Genomic DNA, 24,604 nt, shown 5'->3' on the forward strand with positions numbered 1-24,604 from the left:
AGCTTTGCAAGATAGATATTCAAATGTCGTAGTCAAGTAGGATTTTCAGTTCAGTTCACTTCAGTCGCTCAGTCGTGTCTGACTCTTTGCGACCCCATGAATCGCAGCACAGCAGGCCTCCCTGTCCATCAACAACTCTCGGCGTTCACCCAAACTCATGTGCATCGAGTCGGTGATGCCATCTAACCGTCTCATCCTCTGTTGTCCCCTTCTCCTCCTGCCCCCAATCCCTCCTAGCATCAGGGTCTTTTGCAATGAGTCAACTCGTCGCACGACGTGGCCAAAATATTGGTTTCAGCCTCAGCATCAGTCCTTCCAATGAACACTCAGGACTGATCTTTAGGATGGACTGGTTGGATCTCCTTGCAGTCCAAGGGACTCGCAAGAGTCTTCTCCAACACCACAGTTCAAAAGCATCAATTCTTTGGTGCTCAGCTTTCTTCACAGTCCAACTCTCACATCCATACATGACCACTGGAAAAACCATAACCTTGACTAGATGGACCTTTGTTGGCAAAGTAGTATCTCTGCTTTTCAATATGCTATCTAGGTTGGTCATAACTTTCCTTCCAAGGAGTAAGCGTCTTTTAATTTCATGGCTGCAATCACCATCTACAGTGATTTTGGAGCCCAGAAAAATAAAGTCTGACACTATTTCCCCATCTATTTGCCATGAAGTGATGGGAGATGCCATGATGTTAGTTTTCTGAATGTTGAGCTTTAAGCCAACTTTTTCACTCTCCTCTTTGACTTTCATCAAGAGGCTTTTGAGTTCCTCTTCACTTTCTGCCATAAAGGTGGTGTCATCTACATATAGGATTTTACATGGTTAAATATATATAGCATGATAATAAAGAGCATGGACTCTGGAGGCCCCAGGGTCTGGGGTGGAAACCTGCACTGCTACTTCCTTGCTGAGACACTGGGCAAACTATTTTACTTTGTGTCTCAGTTTCCCTTATGTAAAATGGGGACAATAGTAATACAAGCCTTCTAGGGTTTTTGTGAAGATTCAATGAGTTATAGGAAGTTATAGCTCTGCAATGTTTAAAGAAATACCTGGCATAGTTTCTAAGAGGTATCGCTGGTACTAAGTTTTCAGTTTCTTAAGTATGTCTCAAGTGACTTGATTAATGTCCAATACATATTTGTGATTGGTAGATTTTTAATAGCTTTTCTTGGGAAATTGTATGAGTTAGGATGCTCTAAGTTACAAGTAACATAAAGAAAGGAAAAACACCCAGAAAATCCAACTCAAACTGACTTAAACAGTAAAGAGGAATGTTGGCTCATATAAGCTAAAAGTTCAAAATTAGATCAGAGAGGTGGTATGATCCAGGCTGCAGCAGCTGCTTCTTCTCCTCCTTTCTTTTAAAATTCTCTCAGCTCTACATTCCTCCATGTGATTTATACTAAGTCCAGCTTCTCTTATAAACTTTTAATAATAAGGTGACTTCTAGCAGCAGCTGTTGGGGCCACATGCTTGCTCTTTCATATAAGAGGAGTGAGAGTTATACCTCATACATGCATTGAACAAAAGTACTTGGCTTGGCTCTGATTGGACCAACCTAAACTAATCCTGGGGGACCACGGGAATTCCATTCTCTAATTGCCTTGGCTTATTGCCATATCTGGACCAAATTCAATCATAAAGGAGATAAGATTACATCAATTGATTTATACCAATGAGGCCCAAAGTGATGCTTGAAGTGAAGCTGGTGCCTCCCAAACCTCATGGCAGCTGCACAACAGGGAAGGATGGCTCAGGAAGGAAGGGGAACAAAGGCGATAGATGCTAGTATCGTAATTGGGGTAAATATTAATAGTTATATATTTTCCAAAACTGTATGTACTCAGGAAATTATGCTTGCAATTTTATTTCTGTAATCTGGCAGGGAAACAGTGTTCAAATTTAGTTGAGAAAAATCACCTGGGCAGAGATATCCAATAAATTGCTAGAAATACATATTTGGAATTTGGGAAGAAATTAAGGACAGTGAAATAAATTTGGCTCTCTTCACTGATAGAAAACAGTTGTGAAAATATGAGCCACTAAAAAAGACTAATTTCTCTAAATCTAATCACAAGTAGTTCCCAGAATGGTGATTTCTTAGAGTACTTAGCATCTATTAATGGAAAAAAGATGATTTATATCATCAAGAACCAAGATTCATATGAAATATTCACCTGCCTAGTAATAATTCTATCAACTCTCTGTATTTTCATTTGCACAAGTCCCAGAGTAGCTACAAATGAGTCAGTGAGTTGTCCCTGAAGAACATGCTCTGCTGATCCAAAGCGCCTGCTACTAAGTTCTGTTCTGATCAAGAAAACAGGTCTCCAACAGAGAGGGGATTCCCTAAGAGGGGGTCACTGGCTATTTAAGTGAAAATAAAACCCTGATTTGTACATGTATATTAATGACATGGTGTCAAGAGGGCAGGATTCCCACTTCAGGGTTTTAAGATTTTTTGAAAGGGCATTTACAGATCTACTCATGATTAAACTTCGGTAACAGTGAATGTAAAGGGATTATGAACATTGGTCAACTTGTAAGATTTTTGAACTATCACTAACCTCTGAAATTCCAAACTCCACAAATGGAATATCTCCAAAATAATGCTTATTCCTTAGCTGTGCCTCTTCAGGTCTGAGAGAGTTCTCTGGAGCCACTGAAGGAAGTTGCAGATTGAGCTATGAAATAGCAAGCAGGGTTCTATCATAGCATCAGGTATTCCATTGCTGGGAGCAGATGGTACAGACCAGTGCTTTCAAGCGGTCCACGGACTGGCGGCTGGACCTCAGACTGTTTGTTGCTGGTCTGTGAGAAGATAAGGAACTTACGCCAGAATTTAAGTCAACGCTACTAAGCATTCTATTTAGTTCAACTGTTTTGTTTTCATTGTTGTTTCAATAATAAGACTTTCTTAATGAAGGAAGAAATTCTGGTGAAAATTCCTTGTCTCATTATAGTTCAGTACTTTGTGCAGCACTAGAAAAATTCAGTAAATGACACAGAGTAAACAGGACTTTAAATTTTTATCCCATTTGCATTCTGTCACGGAAAATTAGTAAACTAGAAGGCTAGAAAAAAATACAGTGAAGAAGTACATCAAGCCAAGTTACTTTATTTTCTTAAAGATTTATTTATTTATTTTTGGCCACCCTGGGTCTTCACTGCTGCGTGGGTTTTCTCTAATTGCAGCGAGCAGGGGCTACTCTCTGGTTGTGGTGCTTCTCATTGGGATGGCTTCTCTTGTCGCAGAGCACAGGCTCTAGGTGTGTGAGCTTCAGTAGTCGCAGCATGAGGGCTTGGTTGCAGCTCAAGGGCTCCAGATAGAGCACAGGCTCAGCAGTTGCAGAGTGCTGGCTTAGCTATCCCGCAGCATGTGGGATCTTCCTGACCAGGGATTGAACCCATGTCCCCTGCATTGGCAGGCATGTTCTTAGCCACTGGACCACCAGGGAAGCCCCCAACCAACTTACTTTTAAAAGGGTACAATGGATGTACTTGGGAGAGAAAAGGTGAAGAGGAAAGGAAGGTTTTGTAAGTGCTGGCCTCACATCTGGGTACATTTCCAATGGTCAGAAATGGGAGGGCATTCTACTGTGAGGAAGCAGTGTGATCAAAGGTCTAAACTGGAAGTGTCTTGTTTGTGTTAATGAAAAAGGGGAAGGAAGCAAGCAGCAAGAAAAAGAGCCTCAGGGATGACAAGGAAATAAGGCATTACTTGGACATCCTTGGTAATATCAATACAGTATTCACCTGAGTCAGATATTTGTTACAGAGGTATGATTGTGCTTGTATATGCATGGACTGTTTCTGGAGCATACCTAAGAAACCAGTGACAGTAGTTACCTCTGAAAAGGGTACTGGGGTGGCAGGAGTCAAAGGTAGAGGGTGACTAACTTTCATTGTCTATTTTTGGTAATTTTTAAATGTTATGCCTTGCACATCTATTGTCTTCTATTACATATCCATCTAAAAGTAACTTGAAAATATTTTTTAAAATAAGTAAGATATGCCAACTTTTGAGCTTCATATCTTTCCAAAATAGCAGCCACAGTAATACCTTTAATAGGTCAGATTATGTCACTCCAGCTCAAAACTCTCAAAAAGCTCACCATTGTACCCAAGGTAGAAGCTGAAGATTTTACAATGGCCTGTGAGGTCCCACATGATCCAGGAGTCCCAGGCATGCTTTCTCCTCAAGGGCTGGGCTGCTGTCCCCTCTGCCTAGCAAGCTCCCTCTCCAGATGGCGCATGGTTTGATCTTTTGAAGACCTCCTTCAGTCTTTGCTCAAATGGCATCTTTTCCATGAGGTCTTCCTTGAACTCCCTATTTAAAATTGCTACCCTCACCAATGGCACTGCCCAGCTCCCTTTCTGCCATATTTTTTAATTCCTGTGTACTTACCGCTTTGTGACGTGTACATGAGTGCTAAATTGCTCCAGTTGTGTCTGATTCTGTGCGACCCTATGGATTGTAGCCCGCCAGGCTCCTCTGTACAAGGGAAGAATATTGGAGTGGGTTGCCATGACCTCCTCCAAGGGATCTTCCTGACCAAGGAATTAAACCCGTGTCTCTCTCCTGCATTGGCAGGCAGGTTCTTTACCGCTAGTGCCACCTGGGAAGCCCACTATGTGATATACCAATTGTTTCATTAATACTTATTTTCTTATTGTGTACCTCTCTTTCCTACAATGTAAGGTTTGTGAGCTTGAAGATTTTTGTCCGAGTTGTTCACTGGTCCATAGCTCCCAAATTGTTTCGTGTGTGGTAGATTAGATTACAAAAAAAAAAAAAAAACTCAAACTCATAAATTATCTTCAGGCCTTCCCTTCAAAAGCTGAAGTCTGTTTCCCACTTCAAATCTCAGCTGACCTTGGACTTGCTTTGATATCAGTAGAATGCACTAGAATTGATGTTGTGTGAGTTCCAAGCCTAGGCCTCAAGAGGCCCGTCAGCTTCCACTGTTAAACTAAGAACATTTCCATCAACATGAGAATAAGCATTGCCTGTGTAGACACCTGGAAGATTGGAAACCATGTGGTGTCAGGCCCCAGCCATCCAAACTGTCCCAGTGTCCCAACTGTGAGGCCTCGGATATGACAGTGAGGCCATTCAAAACGATCCAGCCACAGTGAAGCCAGCCCAAACCAGAGGAGCCACTTAACTGAATTGTGAAAAATAACAAATGCTTGTTATTTTGAGTCACTGTATTTTTGATGATCATTAAAAACTAATTGATCAGCCTGGCAGACAGTAAGTGCTCAGTAAATATTTATGAAAATAATAAATATTGCTATTATTAATTCAGTTAAAAAAATAAGTTGAGAAATGCTATTTATAGTGAATTGTTTTGATTCTCATTGTAACATTGTTATGCTATAGAAAGTTGTAGCCTACCTGGATTTTATTATATGGGCTCTATGTTCAAACTTCAGTTCAGTCACTCAGTCGTGTCCAACTCTTTGCAACCCCATGAATTGCAGCATGCCAGGCCTCCCTGTCCATCACCAACTCCCAGAGTTCACCCAAACTCATGTCCATCGAGTCAGTGATGCCATCCAGCCATCTCATCCTCTGTCGTCCCCTTCTCCTCATGCCCCCAATCCCTCCCAGCATCAGGGTCTTTTGCAATGAGTCAACTCTTCACATGAGGTGGCCAGAGTATCGGAGTTTCAGCTTTAGCATCAGTCCTTCCAATGAACACCCAGGACTGGTCTCCTTTAGGATGGACAGGTTGGATCTCCTTGCAGTGCAAGGGACTCGCAAGAGTCTTCTCCAACACCACAGTTCAAAAGCATCAATTCTTCGGTGCTCAGCTTTCTTCACAGTCCAACTGTCACATCCATACATGACCACAGGAAAAACCACAGCCTTCACTAGAGGGAATTTGTTGGCAAAGTAATGTCTCTGCTTTTGAATATGCTATCTAGGTTGGTCATAACTTTCCTTCCAAGGAGTAAGCGTCTTTTAATTTCATGGCTGCAATCACCATCTGCAGTGATTTTGGAGCCCCCCAAAAATAAAGTCTGACACTGTTTCCACTGTTTCCCCATCTATTTCCCATGAAGTGATGGGACCAGATGCCCTGATCTTCGTTTTCTGAATGTTGAGCTTTAAGCCAACTTTTTCACTCTCCTCTTTCACTTTCATCAAGAGGCTTTTGAGTTCCTCTTCACTTTCTGCCATAAGGGTGGTGTCATCTGCATATCTGAGGTTATTGATATTTCTCCTGGCAATCTTGATTCCAGCTTGTGTTTCTTCCAGTCCAGCGTTTCTCATGATGTACTCTGCATATAAGTTAAATAAACAGGGTGACAATACACAGCCTTGACATACTTTTTCCTATTTGGAACCAGTCTGTTGTTCCATGTCTGGTTCTAACTGTTCAAACTTAGATTCAGAAAAAAACAAAAAGATAAACTTAAATTCTGACTATACTTGTTAAAACAGCTTAGCCGAAAAATTCTGAAAGAGAATCATAGATATATGATTGGTAGTGGGCAATTACTATTTTACACACAATTTAAGAAATTACCCATAATTCAAAAGAATTGTTTGGAGAGTGTGACGTGTTACATGGTGTCCACTAGGGAGCGATAAACACATTCATTTAGAGTTAGTGTTTCTTGTAACCTATGTGCACCTGCTAGATATCACTTTAATTTTATCATTTTAATCTGAACTTAAAAGTGTAAAAGTCTTAAATTTTTTAACTTTGCACTTAAAATTATTAATGGATTTCTTTATTATTTTTAAGGTATTAAAAAGATTCATAATGTGTGTTTTCAAGAAAGTCAGCCTTTGCAAGTTATTTTTCAAAAGAATATGTGTGCTAATACACTAGTGATTCAGCCAAGGTAATGAGTTCTCTGTTGTTTTATTCCTGAATATAGTATGGTCACAGAGTAAAGAATTAATGCCCTCGAACTTTTAAATCAATTACATTTTTAAAAGCTAACATTAGACTTGGAGAAATCACCTTACAGGATAAAGAGGAAACCTGAAGAAAGGTAATAGGAGATAATAACTGCCTAATGGTAGAAATAATAATTTATTGGCCAAGAAAGTTCTAGAAATATCCCATCAGAGGCTTTCTACATCAAGTGGTATTAAGAGAAAAATATATTATTTGATAACACTTTGCATTCATATGATGCTTTTTATAAGACACTGTGTGTCTTAAAACACACAGCATGAGGAAATCGTAACAGTTTTTATGTGATTGATTTTATCCCTGTTTGTTTTTTCCTAGAAAATGAGTGAGATATATTTGTCAGTGAGGGGGAACTCAATTTTTCAATTAAACAGTAGCATTAAACATTAATTATTTTGTAAGCTAAAAGATATTTTACCCTTACTGTTTTTTAAATTACAAAAGAAATACATACTCCTTGCAGTGCATCTAAAATTTATAGAAAAGTGCAAAGATGAAAAGTGAAAGTCTTTCTCCTCTACTCACCCCATATATCACGCTTGGCAGGCGTAACATCTGTTAACAATTTGGTGTATATCTTTTTACATCTTCTATTTATAGTCAGTTTGTCTATAACTTTCCCTCTCCCTATATCTATGGATACCTTTCTCTCTTTCAAAATTGTATCACATACTTTGTTGTTTAGTTGCTAAGCTGTGTCCAGTTCTTTTGCAACCCCATGGACTGTAGCCTGCCACGCTCCTCTGTCATGGGATTTTCCAGGCAAGAATACTGCAATGGGGTGCCATTTCCTTCTCCAGTGGATCTTGCTCACCCAGGGATTGAACCCACATCTCTTGCATTAATAGGCAGATTCTTTACCACTGAGCCACCTGGGAAGCCCACAACACATATTGAGTCCTGGAAATGAAACTACTGGGTCAAAGGCTTACACAAATTTTAAATTTGCATACATATGGACTAGCAAATTGCTATCTGAAAAATTTGTGCCAATTTACATTCCTACCAAAAGTGTAGGAGAATCCTTCCAAGTAAAGGATATGATTAATCTTCAAAAATTTTGCCAATCTGTTTGGTAGAAAATGGCATTTTAGTTGTTCTTTACTATGTCTGTTTTATTACTAGGGAGCTTGAGCATCTTTTTACATTTACTAGAAGTTTGTATTTTTCTTTTTTGAATTGCACATTCATATTGTCATTTTTTGTATAAGCTTGTTTGATATCTTGTACAACACCTCTCCCTTAACACTGGAAAAGTTCCCGGATTAATTTGGTAGGTGTTCCTGACATTTTGGCATTGAGAAACACTGCTAATCTAAAGTCTAGCATCAGGTTAACACCAACATTACAGAAATTCTAAGAATCTCATTTTTATCTAACCTCACTTAGATTTAAAAAATAAGCCAGAACTTTTAATTCAATAATAAAAAGATAAATAACCTAACTAAAAATGGGCAAAGGATTTGAATGCACATTTTTCCAAAGAATATACACAAATGGCCAACAAGCACATGAAAAGATGATCAACATCATTAGTCCTTCAGTTCAGTCGCTCAGTCATGTCCGACTCTTTGCGACCCCATGAATCACAGCATGCCAGGCCTCCCTGTCCATCACCATCTCCCAGAGTTCACTCAGACTCATGTCCATCAAGTCAGTGATGCCATCCAGCCATCTCATCCTCTGTCGTCCCCTTCTCCTCCTGCCCCCAGTCCCTCCCAGCATCAGAGTCTTTTCCAATGAGTCAACTCTTCGCATGAGGTGGCCAAAGTACTGGAGTTTCAGCTTCAGCATCATTCCCTCCAAAGAAATCCCAGGGCTGATCTCCTTCAGAATGGACTGGTTGGATCTCCTTGCAGTGCAAGGGATTATTCCTTAGGGAAATGCAAACCATACAGCTTTAAATCTGTGAATTGTGTAAAGTATGAATTTTATCTCAATGGTGTTTTTAAAAAGGGAACCCAGGATGAAAGGGCATTTGGGATGTCAGGACAACCTGGACTAGGGATTGAATCCAGGCCCCGGCAGTGAATGCATGAGTCCTAACCACTGAAACACCCTGGTATTTCCAATGGTGTAATTTTAAAATATGTGAAAAATATAGCAGGTCATGTAGAAGAATAGAGATGAGTCTTTTGGGTAGATTTTTCTAAATTCAGGACAATTCAGCTATTTCCAGATTAAAGACTTGAGTTCCATTTCATAAGATAACTTATTTCTGTTCTTCAAATAGTGTAATATTGTTCATTGCATTTTATAGGTTGCTTGCTGAGGCAATTGTTCTTTTTACATCGAGTCAAGAGGAAGTTACTCTTGCTGTTACTCCACTGAAGGTTTGCATTAAGAGTTCTAATGAGGAATCAATGGGTAAGGATTATATCTGTCACTGTGCTTTGATGGAATATTACTTCCTGGCTTTCTTGATTACTCTATGGTTATACAGTAAATATTACTGGCATAATATTTATTCTTGACTAAACGGCAGTAAAAGTAAAATATAGAAAGATCATCAAAATTTTCAAGAGACCAAAGAAATTTGTCAACCGGTAATTAAAATACTTGGCTTTGAAATTCAAATTGTTTTAAAATTAGAATGGTTACTGAGAAAAATATTCTTTCAGTTAAAATTTTAAGGTCTATTTCTTATCCTTTGTATTTAGCATAAAGGAAGGGAAGAGGCCAGCCATCCAATTGAGATGATCTTTGACCACATAAAAAGGAAAATTAACTTTAAGTTAGAAATGTAAAATATTCCAGATGGCAAATATATAGGGCAGAAAATGTGAATATTTCTTTAGTTCACTCTTCCAAGAGTTATCCAGATGGAATGGAGATTTATGGCATGATTAAATCTGGAGTTTTGCTATTAGGGAAATTTACTAGGGTATTTTTGGCATAAGCTGTTTGAGATTCTTTGATCTTGGATAATATTTTGGGGGTGATAGCAGTAAAGAAAGAATATAAAGGTAGAAACATTATTTGAAAGTGAAAAACCAGTATAACTAGTGCTTAAGGTGGGTCAGGTGACTTCGTAGTGTTTAGTTTTTGCCAGATGCTGTTCTAAATGGTTTATATTTGTGAATCCATTTGATCTTTGTAACAACTCTGTGATGTAGCTACTGTTAGTATACTCATTTTCCATATGAACAATAAGAAGCACAGAGAAACTAAGTGACTTGCTGCTGTCACACAGTTAATAAGTGGTGGGTTATGATCTGAATAGAGGCTGTCAGGTTCTGGGGCTTAGGCTCATTACCACCGTGCTCTTATTGCTTCTCTCAAGTCTCATCTAGTATTCTTTTTTGGCACTTAGAAGTGCATGATCTGGAAAATATATGCGTGGCTAGTGAGAGGGTCTGTTTTATATTCATAATGCCATCTCTGAATAAAGATGGCCATTTAGTAACCAGGAGACGCTATCCCTTGTGAGCAGCTTTCTAATGAGTAGTTATAGTTATGCTTGGCTGGGGACCCAGTTGTTTAATTTTATTATTGAACCTACTCTATTGCCAGCACACTGGGAGTGACATGAGCCTTCTTTTTTTAATTTATTTTTTAAAATATTCTTTTTTTGCATTCTTTTCCATCATGGTTTATTATAGGATATTGAATATAGTTACCTGTGCTATACAGTAGGACATGCTTATCCATTTTATATCTAATAGCTTGCATCTGCTAATCCCAAACTCCCAATCCAACCGTCCCTTGCCCTCCCCTTCCCCCATGGCAACCACAAGTCGTAACATGAGCTTTCTTGATTGAGATGAAGGTATTTGTAAGGTATTGTTTGGTTCTTTTAAAATATAAATACTGTTTCTCCTTTGTTCTTATACTTAAAAAATTCATGTTCACTGAAGAAAATTAAAAACACACAAAAAGCACTAATAAATTAATAAAGTCACCTGGAATCCCCCTATCTGGAGAAAAGTACTTAATATATAAAAGCACTTTTCTGTATCTTAGATCTGAGAATAGGAGATTGGTTTAATTGGTGAAATACAATGAAGCTATTATTAAAAGTAGTCTTGGGAGTTCCCTGGTGGCCTAGCAGGATACTAGGCCTTTGCTGCCATGCACCTGGGTTTAGTCCCTGGTTGGGGGACTAAAGGCAGTGGCACCCCACTCCAGTACTCTTGCCTGGAGAATCCCATGGATGGAGGAGCCTGGTAGGCTACAGTTCATGGGATCTCTAAGAGTCGGACACAACTGAGCGACTTCACTTTCACTTTTCACTTTCATGCATTGGAGAAGGAAATGGCAACCCACTCCAGTGTGTCTTGCCTGGAGAATCCCAGGGACGGAGGAGCCTGGTGGGCTGCCGTCTATAGGGTCGCACAGAGTCGAACACGACTGAAGCGACTTAGCAGCAGCAGGGGAACTAAGATCCTGCAAGCCATGCTGCACAGCCAAAAAAAAAAAAAGTAGTCTTGTTTGTGTGTATATATACATTTCTTTCTCTCTGGGTATGTATATCAAAGATGTTTATTGAAGTTAATATTGTATTGGAAAACACAAAACACCAACACACACAAATAATTTGGAAAATGTACTTATTGACATAAGGGACTGAGCTTCCCTCATAGCTCAGTTGGTAAAGAATCCGCCTGCAATGCAGGAGACTCCAGTTTCATTCCTGGGTTGGGAAGATCCCCTGGAGAAGGGAAAGGCTACCCACTCCAGTATTCTGGCCTGGAGAATTCCATGGACTGTACAGTCTTTGGGGTCGCAAAGAGTCAGACACGACTGAGAAACTATGATGTGGAAATATAGCCAGGATATATTATTGAATATATTATAAAATGGTATGCATAGTATGATTGTATTTTCATTTTAAAAATGCACATGAAATTTTAATGAAATATTAGAGAACAAAATTCACCTGTTATTGTCTGTCTTTTGGATTATAGCCATCCTAGTGGATATGAAGTGTTGTCTCATTGTGCTTTTGATTTTCATTCCTCTAGTAACTAATGACGTTGAGTATCTTTTTTTGTGTGCTTATTGTTTATTTGTATATTCTCTTTGGAGAAATGTCTGTTCATATCCCTTGTTTATTTTTCACTTGAGTTATTTGTCTTTATTGTTCTGAATACTAGCCCCTTATCATATGTGTCGTGCTGTGCTAAGTCACTTCAGTCAACTCTGTGCGACCCTGTGGACCATAGCCTGCCAGGCTCCTCTGTCCATGGGATTCTCCCAGCAAGAATACTGGAGTGGATTGCTATGCCCTCCTCCAGGAGATCTTCCCAAGCTAGGGATCAAACCTGTGTATCTTATGTCTCCTGCATTGGTAGGTGGGTTCTTTACCATTAGCACCACCTGGGAAGCCTCCCTTATCATATATATATGATTTCAAATATTTTCTCCCATTCTGTGAAGCTGATTTTTACTTACCATTTTTTTTGTTTTTTGGCCACCCCTCCCAGCTTGTGGGATAGAGGAAGTGGAGATGGCAGTCTCTTAATGCCTGGGCCCAGACCAGAAACTAGCACTAGATCACTCTACCACATACTATTAGTGAGAGTAGACAGAAAGCCCACTCACCCCAAGGGGAAGGGACACAGATATAGACTCTACCACTCAATGAAGAAATGTCAAAGAACTTGTGGCTATTTTTAACCTATAATTTATGGGTATATTTACTTTTCTTTTTTAAAAAATATTTATTTATTTGGCTGCACTGGGTCTTAATTGCAGGATCTTCCATTTTTGTTGAGCTGTGTGGGATCTTTAGTTGCAGCACGGGAACTCTCAGTTACAAAATGTGGGATCTAGTTCCCTGACCAGGTATTGAACCCCAGCCCCATGCATTAGGAGTAAGGAGTCTTAACTGGACCACCAGGGAAGTCCCTGACTATATTTTCTTATTAAAATTTCACAAATACCTACAGAATTGATGTTATTCTTTATTTTCCTATAATATTGAATAGACCTGACCGATTCTGTATACAGTGAGATGTTTGTTGGTCCAGATGAGTTTGACTTCTTTCAAGTTGGAATTGACACTGAAATAACATTTTGCTTCAAAGAACTGAAGGTAAAACCAAAAGTAGTATCCAATTAGAATTATCACTGGCAGTTTTTAATAAAGATTTCACATTTTTTCCCCTTCTTTCCTTTTCAGGGAGTGCTGACATTTTCAGAAGCTATACATGCTCCTATAGCCATTCATTTTGACTTTCCTGGGAAGTAGGTCTTTGGGAAATTTCTGAGTTTATTTCTTTTTCTTTTGTCATATACTAATAAATAAAACCTTTCGGGTCACGTTGAAATTAATTCACACCTCAGGAATTCCTTAACTTTACTAGCAAAACTTATCAAACTAAAATTTTGAAAGGTGTTATAACCTAGTGTTCTTTTGATTCGTGACTTGATTTAGAAAGATACGTTATTTTGCAGAGCGAAAACATTTATAAACTTGATATACTGAATAAATTGCCTAATTGAAAATTATATATGCCTTAAACAAGTTAAATCTCTATGAAACTATGGTATGTTATATTTCAGAACTAAAATTTCAAAGAGATTGGGTTAAGATGTGATGATTTTTAAGGGCTCTTTTAGCGCTAAAGACTATCTCAATTTGTAAAAAAACAAGTAAGACTTCTACTTTTACTGTTTCTTTTTACTCCAAAATTAAGTATCATTTTCTAATGTTTTCCCAGTGTCCATCAGAAAATGAATGTGGTTTTTGCTCTGGTTTTGCCTTTTTTAGACCCATGGCTTTAAGTATTGATGATATGTTATTTGAAGCCAACTTTATTTTGGCTACATTAGCTGATGAGCCAAGTAGAGCATCTTCTCTACAAACACTGTGTCTTTCACAAAAACAAAAAAGGTAAGGCTGTGTTTTTAATGTCTTTATTGGTTCGGATAAAGCTATTGCAATCTTATTCTGCAATAATTCAGCGGCATTCATTTAGGAAACAACTGAGAAGGAAAACATTAGAAGATCTGAAATTTTAACTGAATCAGGAAGAGCTCCAGGAAGACCTAACTGTAACATAGAAATATCACCCATCTTTCACAGATACTTGCTTTTTTCTCTTATGATCACAATTTAACAGAACTGTCTGGTTTATCTTTGTCATTACCTAAAACTCATTTCTGATTTCAGTGGTTGTTTTTTAGGAGTGATATAGTGTTAAGTTTCACAGGAAGGTTTGTATTCATTACCCAGAGCTCTCTTTCTTAGACATATGGATAGGCAGCCATTGTTTTTCTTTCTTTCTTTCTTTTTTCCCCTTTTGTTTCTCACTTTTCTTTTCTTTTTTTTTTTTTTTTTAATTTTGGCTGCACTGCATGGCTTGCAGGATCTCAGTTCCCTGTCCAGGGATTGAACCAAGGCCACAGCAGTGACAGTGTAATGTCCTAACCACTGGACTGCCAGGGAACTCCCCCTTTTGCCTTTTAACTTTTTTTTTTTTGTTGGAGGCTACTTCATAGTAAAAATAACAAATTTCTATGGGAAATTAGGAAAATGCAGTAAAGTGCAAAGAATAAAGTGAAAAACACCCACAATTTTTCCACCTAACAACAGCCATTGTTAATGTTTGGCACACTGTGTTTTCTTTCAGACTTTTAATTTTGCATATATTTGCATTTTAAAACAAGATTGGCTCATATAGCATATGTAGTTTTATATCCTGGTTTTTTCCCACAAAATATTATAGTGTGAACATGTTCTAATATTGCTGATAATGACTTGGAAACATGCTTTTTAATGATTCTATATAATTTTATCATACAGATGTATTGTAATTTATTTGACTTTTTTGTTTTCCTACCTATGCCCTTCTACTGTGTTATAAGATTGTCTCCTGCACACTTGGGTTGCTTTACTGAAAAATTTGAATCTGCAAGAGAATTTCTAAATAATCGTATATGTGAATCTTAACCTTCAATTAGTTTGATGTTTTTTCAATATATTCCCTAAACTGGTATTATCATTGTCAGTTCATGTTGCTCCTTTAGTTATATACAAATATATATTTCAAAGTAAACAGTTCATTCATTTAATCTCTATTAATACCTCAGGTCAGAGCCGATACATTCAAATTCAAAGGCTGGTAAAAATGTAACCAGCAAGGCCCCAGAGTATATCTCAAGAAAAGTAAAACCCAAAAGGCTATATTCTAATGAGACTCCCACGAACAGTTCTACATTGGAAAATTGTGGCAGCCCTTTGATGAAAAGAGCAAACAAAGACATTACTGAAGTACCCGAAAGCGATGAAGATATTAGTGAAGTACCAGAAAGCAGTGTCAGCAACATGGGAGACGTGCCAGGGTCTCCATGTCTCAGGAAGGTAAAGGAACAACAGCACTGAGACATAACTAAGCCAAGGTCAGGAATTCTTGTTGTCCATCTCCCTTTTCAATCTCCCTGCCTCAGCCTTTCCAATATCCTGGAAATTAATTTCCTTATTTTTTGATTGGGAGAGCTGAAGCCAGTCTGAGATGGAGAAAAGGCTGATTTATACAATGTCAATACAAAACAAATTGTTCATTGAGTAATTCTAACAAAGTTTGTTTAGAGATTTGAGTCACTTGTTTTAAAGAACAAATTATGATTGTTTATAGCATATTTATCTTTGCATACAAATACTAATAATATGCTAAAGTCATATACTTTGTTTTCTAAAATAAGTGTCCTAATTTTCTTTTTCAAGTTTGGTCAAGAAATCTCTTACTCATGGTAGCACAGATATAAATTTCATCACAAGAAACATCACAAATTTCTTTGTAGTAGAGTCCCAGTTAAAAACATTATTGTAATACCAATATTTTGCTATTATAGATGGATGATGAACTCTACAAAATGCTATAATGTTAAACCTTATGTCATCTATTGCACTGAAGATAAACATAATTTATTAGAAGTATCTTAATTAATGATAGTCCCCATTTTACATGTTTACATTAATGTTTTATTCAAGCTTGTTTTGCTGTTGTTATCATTGGTTTGGAAGTATGAGTTTCTTAGAGTTAGAAATTTGAAAGGAGAAATAATATTGCTAGAAGTTACAACTTACTTCTCACTAGTCCTTTTCAGAATTGATAGTAATTAGCAAAATGAACCAATTTAAGTTGCAATTCCAAAGTGTCATTAGGATAGCAGTCAGTTTTTTACTAAGAGAAAGAGTAGGGAGCTGACACTTGCCATGGTACATACCCCTATGAATTTTACATTTTTGACTTTATTTCATTTTTAAGTCACAATATCCACTGCTACTGGGTTTTCCTGGTGGCTCAGTGGTAAAGAATCTGCCTGCCAGTGCAAGAGATGCAGGTTTGATTCTTGGGTCAGGAAGATCCCCTGGAGAAGGAAATGGCAACCTACTCCAGTATTCTTGCCTCAGAAATCCCGTGGACAGAGGAACCGGCCAGCTACAATCCATGGGGTTGCAAACAGTCAAATACGACTGACCAACTAAACAATAACAATGCTGTAATAAAGACTTCTAGGGTCGTAAAATTGGACAGTAAACTCCACTTATTATTCAGTTTGATGCCATAAGTGTTTATTGAATACCTGTTATATGCCCAGTACTTATGGCAATTTTCTCTTCTTGTGAATTACTAACTTGGCCATAAAAGAAAACTGAAATCTTGTCTTTTCATTATGCAAAAACATTTTCCCCATCCTGTTTTTTGGTCACCCATATTGTGCTTACTTTTATTTTTTTTTACAGACAACAACAGGAACACACTTCCCTGCTGCTTCATCTCCCTGAAATTCGCTAAGATTGCCAATTTCCTTACTAGGGAAAGTGACATTTAGAGCTGTAAGCTCCCCAGGTTTCATTACAGCACTCTTTTCTTTTCTATCATGTCACTTAAATCCTAAATTCTAAAAAGAAAACTCTACTTTGGAAGTGAAGTTTTTGCCTTAACTCCTGCAAAAATGAGATTACATTATGGGTAAATGATTTAGACCCTTATCATCTATCTGAACTACAGTGAGCCTTCTGATTGGCCTCCGCACCTCCATTCTTCTCCACTCTCGTTTTCCTCCACACTGTCCTAAAAGATTCTTGCAGGACCTTACAGTGAGGTATAGGGCTCCTGGGTTGGAGTCTCTGTCTTGGCACTTGTGTGACTTGGACAAGTTACATATCTTTGCTTCAGTTTTTTTTCTGTTAGTAAAATGAGGATAATAATGATGAATTGTTGTGAAATTGAATTGTAGTGAAAATTAATGGAGCTAATAGATGGAGCTGGCAGATTGTCAGTGCTCAGCATCACTCTCCTGCTTTTAAATCTCTTGGATTGTTCACTTTTCCCATAGAATTTCACTTAAACTCCTTGAAATGGCATTAGGGGACTTTCCCTGGAGTATTTAATATAATCTTCTCATTTCCTCCTCTGAGGTCCAGTTCTAGTCCTTCAGATTATGTTTTAATGTCTGGTAGATTTAGTATCCCTTTTAGATTTTGTTAGTTTTTGTCCTGGTTATTCCTGAGTATATATTTTTTATTTGAATTTTAATATCAATGTATCTAACTCCATAAAAAAATCTATTGGTGTTTTTTTTTTAATTAGAATTTCCTTAAATTTCTGTTAACTTGAGGATGTTAAGTGGCATCTTTATGATGTTGAGTCATTCTGTCTATAATCACAGGCAATGTATTTCCATTAATTCAGGCCTACTTTTGTGTCTTTCAGGAGTGTTTTAAAATGTTTCACATATATTTACACATTTATTATTAAGCTTATTCCTAAATAACCTTTTATATTGCTGTTGTGAATGGATGTTATGTTTTCTGTTTTCTCACTGCCTTTTATGTATATGAAGGCTATTGGTTTTTGTGTTAATTTTATATCATACTACCCTGCTGACTTATGTTATTATTTCCATTAGTTTTATCACTGATCCTCTCAGGGTTTTCAGACATACTTACTATATGTCACTTTTTTATATACCAATAGTTTCATTTCTTCTTTAATGCCTCCAATGGACTCTTTTGTTCAGTTGCATTAGCACATAACCTCTGGTACAGCATTTAGAGTGGAGAGAATGTGCCTGCTTACTAGTTCCTGATCTTAATGGAAACGACTGCATATACTTTTGTGTTCTACTTTTGCTCATATTATTGCACCTACATTTCAGGGCAGTAGTATTCCTCTTTTCACTGTTCAAACTCCTACCCACCTTCAAAGCCCAACTCAAATGATACATCTCCTTCTGAAGTCTTCTCATTCTACTCATTATTACTGTCACATAATAACTTGATAGATATGCTCATTACTCTACTAGGTAGATTGTGAGTTCATCAAGGGCAGACCTGAGTCTTATTCATCTCTGTATTCCTCGTGCATAAGCCAGTAGTTGGCAGACCTTCAGACCTGGTTTGGGATAGCCCAAGAAAATTTTTAAAATCCCTCCAATAGTATCACAAAATTCCAAAATGAAACCAATTTTTAAATTCACCTTATTAAAAAAAATGAATATATGGTAGCATTCTACTTTGGGGAAGGGGGTTTTCAAAGTTAAACTATTGTAGAGGAGTATTGGGCTTCCCTGATAGCTCAGCTGGTAAAGAATCTGCCTGCAATGCAGGAGACCCTGGTTTGATCCCTGGGTTGGGAAGATCCTCTGGAGGAGGGCATGGCAACCAATTCCAGTATTCTTGTCTGGAGAAGTCCATGGACAGCAGAGACTGGCAGGCTACAGTCCATGGGGTTGCAAAGAGTCAAACATGACTGAGTGACTAAGCACAGCACAGAGAAATATTATATTCTAAATAACGACCAATATTTTTTCCATTGTGGATTTTCAACAAGTTTAATCAAGAAGTTATACACAGCTCTCAGGGCCACCAAAATGAGGAAAAATATCTAGTATTGTTATCTTTTTTTTTTACTGAAGTATGATTGACCTACAACACTATGTAAGTTCTATGTGCATAACATGATTCAGTATTTCCACACATTACAAAATGATCACAATAATAGAAATTTAGAGTGGTTTTCAAAGACCAAAGTCCCATAAAAGTTATGATAATATTGTTGACTATTTCTTCATGCTGTACATTTCATCCACATGACTCATTTATATTGTAGCTGGAATTTGTACCTCTTAATCTCCCTCACCTAGTTCACTCATCCCCCACACCTCTCCGCTCTGGCAACCACCTGTTTGTTCTCTGTATCTATGAGTCTGTTTCTGTTTCATTATGCTTGTTCATTTGTCTTGCTTTTTAGATTCCATATATAAGTGAAATCTTATAGTGTTTGTCTTTTTATGACTTATTTCCATTAGTATAATACTTTGTAGATTCATTGATTTTGTTATAAATGGCAAGACTTTTATTCTTTTTTTGTGGCTGAGTAATATCCCTTTGTATATATATATATATGCACTGCATCTTCTTTATCCCTTCATCTGTTGATGGACACAGGTCACTTCTATGTCTTGGCTATTATAAATGACGCTGCAAAGAATATAGGGGTGCAGATACTTTTTTGCATTGGTGTTTTTATTTTTTTAAGAAAAATAGCATAAGTGGAATTGCTGGATTGTATGGCAGTTCTATTTTTAAGAAAACATGTATACTGTTAAAAAAATTTTTATAACAATGCACCTTCTTACTCAATTCATACAGAACTTGGACTCATTCCAAGTTACCTAGCTATTCACAGACTCTCTGCATTAGAAGACTATTAGATAGTAGGGAAGGGCTGGATCATCCAGCCATGAACGATTTAGAGGCTGAAGAGTAGGTAGGGACAAGAGGGGGTAGCAAATGACATTTGACCTTAAGTCGGTGGCAGATTCAGGGCGGCTCTCAAAGACCATAGTAAAATAAGATTTTTAGCTTACTAGTGTATTAGTTTCTTATTGCTGCTATAGCAAATTACCACAAGCTTAGTAGCTTAAAACAACACAAATTATCTTTCAGTTCAGAAGTCCAAAATGGGTCTCATTGAGCTAAAATCAAAGCATTGGCAAGGCTGTGTTCCTTTGTGGAGACTAGGGAAGAATCTGCTTGTTTTCTTTTCCTTTCTTCTTGAGATCATCTGCATTTTTTAATCATGGTTACCCTTCAGCTTTAAACCAGCAATGGCTGGTGAAGTCCATTTCACATTTCCTCACTCTGATGCTAATTTCCACATTTAAGGGTCATTGTGATTTCTCATTGGGCCTACCTGGATAGCAACCTTATTCCACTTGCTCTTTTAATTCCCTTTTGCCTTGTGATATATTTGCAAGGTCCTGGGATTAAGACGTGGACATCTTTGAGGGTGAGAGCAGACCATCATTCTGCCTACCACAGGCAATATCACAGCTAATTTGGGGTGTTTTGCCTAGAAAATCCCATGGATGGAGGAGCCTGGAAGGCTGCAGTCCATGGGGTTGCGACTGAGTGACTTCACTTTCACTTTTCACTTTCATGCATTGGAGAAGGAAATGGCAACCCACTCCAGTGTTCTAGCCTGGAGTATCCCAGGGACGGGGGAGCCTGGTGGGCTGCCGTCTCTGGGGTCGCAGAGTCGGACACGACTGAAGCGACTTGGCAGCAGCGGCATCTGGAGCCACGGTTCAGCAACTGCTGTCTGGAGTGCCCCATGCAGAGGCATCTTCAGTTTCTGATTTGTAAGGATGAGCCAAGAATAGGGATCATTTGTTTATTCATGCTTGATACCTACTGTGCAACTCCCACCAGTATTTGTTGAGGGCCTTGCGTCGTAGACGTGGGGTATACAGTGGTGTGCAAAATAAACAAGAAAGGTTCCTACACTTGATTATAGACTGGGGATGGGGGGTGGGGGAGGTAGACATTAAATAACCATATGACTAAACATATGATAATTTAAAAAACTAACCTGTGGTAACTTTAATAAAGGACAAGTTCAAGGTGCTTTGAGAGGATATAAAGTGTGAGCTGACCTAATCCAGGAGGTCAGAAAGTCTTTGAAACTGGTGTTTGGAGCTGAGCTGGAAAGGATAAGATAGTAGGGGGAAGCTGAGTGGATGTGGCATGTGCAAAGGCCTCTGTCGTGGAGGGAGTGTGGTAGTTTTAAGGACCTGGAGGAAGACCAGTGTGGCCAGAGGGCAGGTAGACAAGGGGAAACAATGGCACAAGGTGAATGAAGCTGGAGCAGTGAGTGAGCTCCAACTCATGTCGGAGGTAAATGGCCATGTCAGGGACTGTGGCATTGAAAGTATTTGAAGGGTTTTAACAGGGAAGGCTGCCCACAGTGCAGTGAAGCAAGACTGGAAACTCAGTTGTGGTGTCTGAAAGATGGTGATTCAGTAGAAAATGGAGAGAAGTGGCCAAAGTAAACAGCTAATTGAGGAAATAAAACAGCAGGACTTTGTGGTGGATCGGTCATGGAGCTTAAGGGAAAGGGAGGTATCAAGGTTGGAGAAACAGGTTCAGTGCTAAGATCATGAATTCTATTTTGGATATAAGTTGCAGAAATCAAGTAGGTAGTAGGATATAGGAAGCTCAAATTCTAACTGTGAGACTCCCTGGCGTATACACAGTAATCTCTGCCAGCAGTGTGAATGCGAGTTCCTAGAGAGAGGGTGTGGCAGAGAAGACTGCCACCATTTAAAGCAGTGGCTCTTAACCACAGCCAGGGAACACAGAGCCATCAATGTCTGCAGACACTTCTGGATGTCGCAGTTCAGGAAAGCAGGCTGCCACTGGCATCTCGGGTAGAGGCCAGGGGTGCTGCTCCGTGTCCTTCCAGGAGCGGGACAGCCCCCACAGCAAAGAAACTTAAGTCCTCCAGTGTCAGCGGTGCTAAGGTTGAGAAACCCTGATTCAAAGTGTGGTAGAAGAGGGTAAACATTCATGTTTGTTTCATTTAAAGAGAAATAAATTTAATAATAATAATAAAAAGGCAAGCCAACTGAAGAACCACCAGAACATAGCATGGGGAAGGTATGAGAAGAGTGTCAGAGTATCTAGTGGGGTGGAGACTGAGAATGGCTCTCAGTTTAGGGAATCTGCCAATTGTTGGTGACCATTATAAGGACAATCTCTGTATGAGGGTCAGGAGCTTTTTTAATAGGACCTAAGAGTAGAAGAATGAGAAAATAGAAGCAGCACGTGTAGATGGTTCTACAGCAGAGATTAAGTTGGAGGAAGGACGTGGATGAGGCTATATGTTTTAATGAGACATCTGATTATTTTAAAATGCTGATATTCCTATCCAGTAGAGGAGAGGCATGGGAGGGGCTGCGAGTCAGAGACAGGGGGGAAGGACTGACTCTGGTCAGGAGTAGCTTCTGTCACAGCAAGAGGGAAAGGGGAGGATGGATGAAGTGGAGGAAGATAGCCAGCAGTCTCCGTTCATCTGTCTCCCACAGCCCTGGTGTTGGTTTCAGTGGCTCGGGCAGGGTAGTCCGAAGCAGATCACGGATCCCAAGCTATGTGCCTCTGGAGTCCAGGGAAGGGTTTTACCTTAAGATGTTTTGGGCCACTCATGAAGGTTCTGGATATCTCATGAACCATCAGCTAATGTGAGACCACAGTGGCTGAGTTTCTGAAAAGGGGCATTTGACAAGCACTAACTTTGCTTTGAATAAACAGTTATCCACCCCCCACCCCCCTACCCCCAGTTCTCTTGCATGTTCTTTGGAGCAGTTTCTTCTGACCAACAAGAACCTTTCAGCCTCCCTTTCCAGAGTCTGGCAACAGCAAGTGACAGTGAAGAGGACATGAATAATGGCAGTTTCTCCACATTCTAACAATGATGACTGAGCTCGCCCCCTGCCCATTTACTGGTTCACTTGTACCGCAAACACATTTTCACATTTAAATCTATGAAGATACTGTCTTGGGCTTCCTGGAGAATGGGCTACTGGTTATCTACACATCATCTTGTACAACCACCATATCTAGAAATAACTACTTGTCAATAAATGTAACTTGCTTTAAATCCATTATGCTATGTGGGAGGCGAAAAGTTTTTTGTGTAGGGAAAAAGCTCATTAGAATTTTCTTCAGTTCAGGGAATTTCTTGGCAGTCCAGTGGTTAGGACTCTGAGTTTCCATTCAGGGGGCAAGGGTTTGATCTCTGATTCCATCACAGGTTCGATCTCTGGGACCTAAGGTTCAACAAGCTGCATGGGCGTGGGCAAAAAAAAAAAAAAAAAAAATCAATGTATTGTTTATTTACAGTAGAGTTTTTAGCATTTTCTTGCCAGTTTTATAGTTATTTAAACTTTCTGTAGCAGCCATTTCAAGTGCATCAGAATGGCTTGTAAAGTTCAGGTATCTTTTGTATTTGATTCCAAGTATTTGAGTTTTGATGCTTTCTGACAGATTAAAACATCCTGCAATCTTTTCTCATGTAAGATCATAACTTTTACGCAGCAGGGGAAGAGAGTGAGATGAATGGAGAAAGCAGCATCAACATATACGCACTATCAGGTGTAAGATGGATAGCTGATGAGACGTTGCTGTATAGCACAGGGAGCCCAGTCTTGTGCTGTGATGGCCTGGAGGGGTGGGATGAGGAGAGGCCCAGAGAGAGGGGATGTACGATTATGGCTGATTCACATTGTTGTATGGCAGAAACCAACCCAGCACTGCAAAAATTAAATAAAGGGCAAAAAACCCAACTTTTTCTCCATTGCTTATATTAAGAATTTAAGTTAAATAATGTGATTTAAAAATTTTGCAGTGTGATGCAGAAAAGAATGGAAGGGATGCCAAGAAATTATTTCTGTATTAGCTGACATAGAACAGTAGCCTGCACTGCCAAGACAGCCTGGGTCTGGAGTGGAATGAGGGGGAAGATTAATGTCTCTGTTCTTTGCCTCTTTAAGAATTAGCTTCTTACCTGCACAAGCTAAACAATCTGACACAATAACATTGTTATGTAACATCTTATGATGTATGCCTCTCCCTCCCCTAAACCTGTTTATAGTCAGTTATAACCTGACAAACTAGACTTCTGTAACACCTTATTGTTAAGTCTATGAAACCATCAAATCACAAGGAAATATTAACTGGCAAGCAATTGTGCTTTAGATTTTGTGAGGATTAACTAAACAAAGGTGGCTGAGTGGATTAGTAAACTTTAGAACTGTGAACAGAGTTCTAACTGAAACCAGAATGAGTCTGGCTCATGTAGCTTGGTGATGAGTCAGAACTACCCACAATAACCTAATAAAAACTCAAGTTCATCCCAAAATGTTCCTCAGTGAATGAAAATGGGCTTTCACCAAGCTTTTTGTGGAAATCGGCAATGCCCACATAATTCCACATTGTAGGCTAAAGATTTATTTATCTTTTGTTTACACTGATGATTAACAATGAATTACACATATTCCTAACAAATGCAGATGACTACCCAGAGGATATTATATCCAAGAATAAGTGTAGGTCTCCTCACTGAGGATGAAGTTTCTGATTCGCTCACTGAAATGGGCCAGGGCGGTTTAGCCTGTGAAGGCACCATCACTAGTGATCACCTAGATTTAGCACTGGTCTGTAAAAGATAGTTACACTGTCAGGTTTGGATTTTAGAATTTGGATACAGAATGCTAAATTTAAATGACACCAGATTTGTGCCTGACTTCACATATCATTTAAAAAATGCTAAAGTTTTCCCAGCTGGGAGAACAGCTGTATGTTACATTCAATGAAGCTAAACTGATGTAGTAAATCAGCTGGTGAAAAAGAGCCTTAGCG

The 24,604-nt window shown here is 38.7% G+C and overlaps 1 protein-coding gene across 1 annotated transcript in view; it reads left to right on the forward strand.

Moving 5' to 3' along the window:
• The window catches only part of RAD9B (RAD9 checkpoint clamp component B), a 22,697-nt gene extending 4,911 nt beyond the window's left edge, over positions 1-17,786 (forward strand). Inside the window, exons 5-10 of the mRNA XM_040250704.1 lie at positions 6,772-6,871; positions 9,209-9,315; positions 12,879-12,985; positions 13,073-13,137; positions 13,664-13,786; positions 14,986-17,786. Coding sequence (XP_040106638.1) covers positions 6,772-6,871; positions 9,209-9,315; positions 12,879-12,985; positions 13,073-13,137; positions 13,664-13,786; positions 14,986-15,277 — 794 coding nt within the window. The 3' untranslated portion in view covers positions 15,278-17,786. The remainder of the gene's footprint in view (positions 1-6,771; positions 6,872-9,208; positions 9,316-12,878; positions 12,986-13,072; positions 13,138-13,663; positions 13,787-14,985) is intronic.
• Positions 17,787-24,604: the final 6,818 nt, after the last annotated feature.

This window comes from Oryx dammah, unplaced genomic scaffold, assembly GCF_014754425.2.
Source record: "Oryx dammah isolate SB20612 unplaced genomic scaffold, SCBI_Odam_1.1 HiC_scaffold_12, whole genome shotgun sequence".
Taxonomy (NCBI): Eukaryota; Metazoa; Chordata; class Mammalia; order Artiodactyla; family Bovidae; genus Oryx; species Oryx dammah.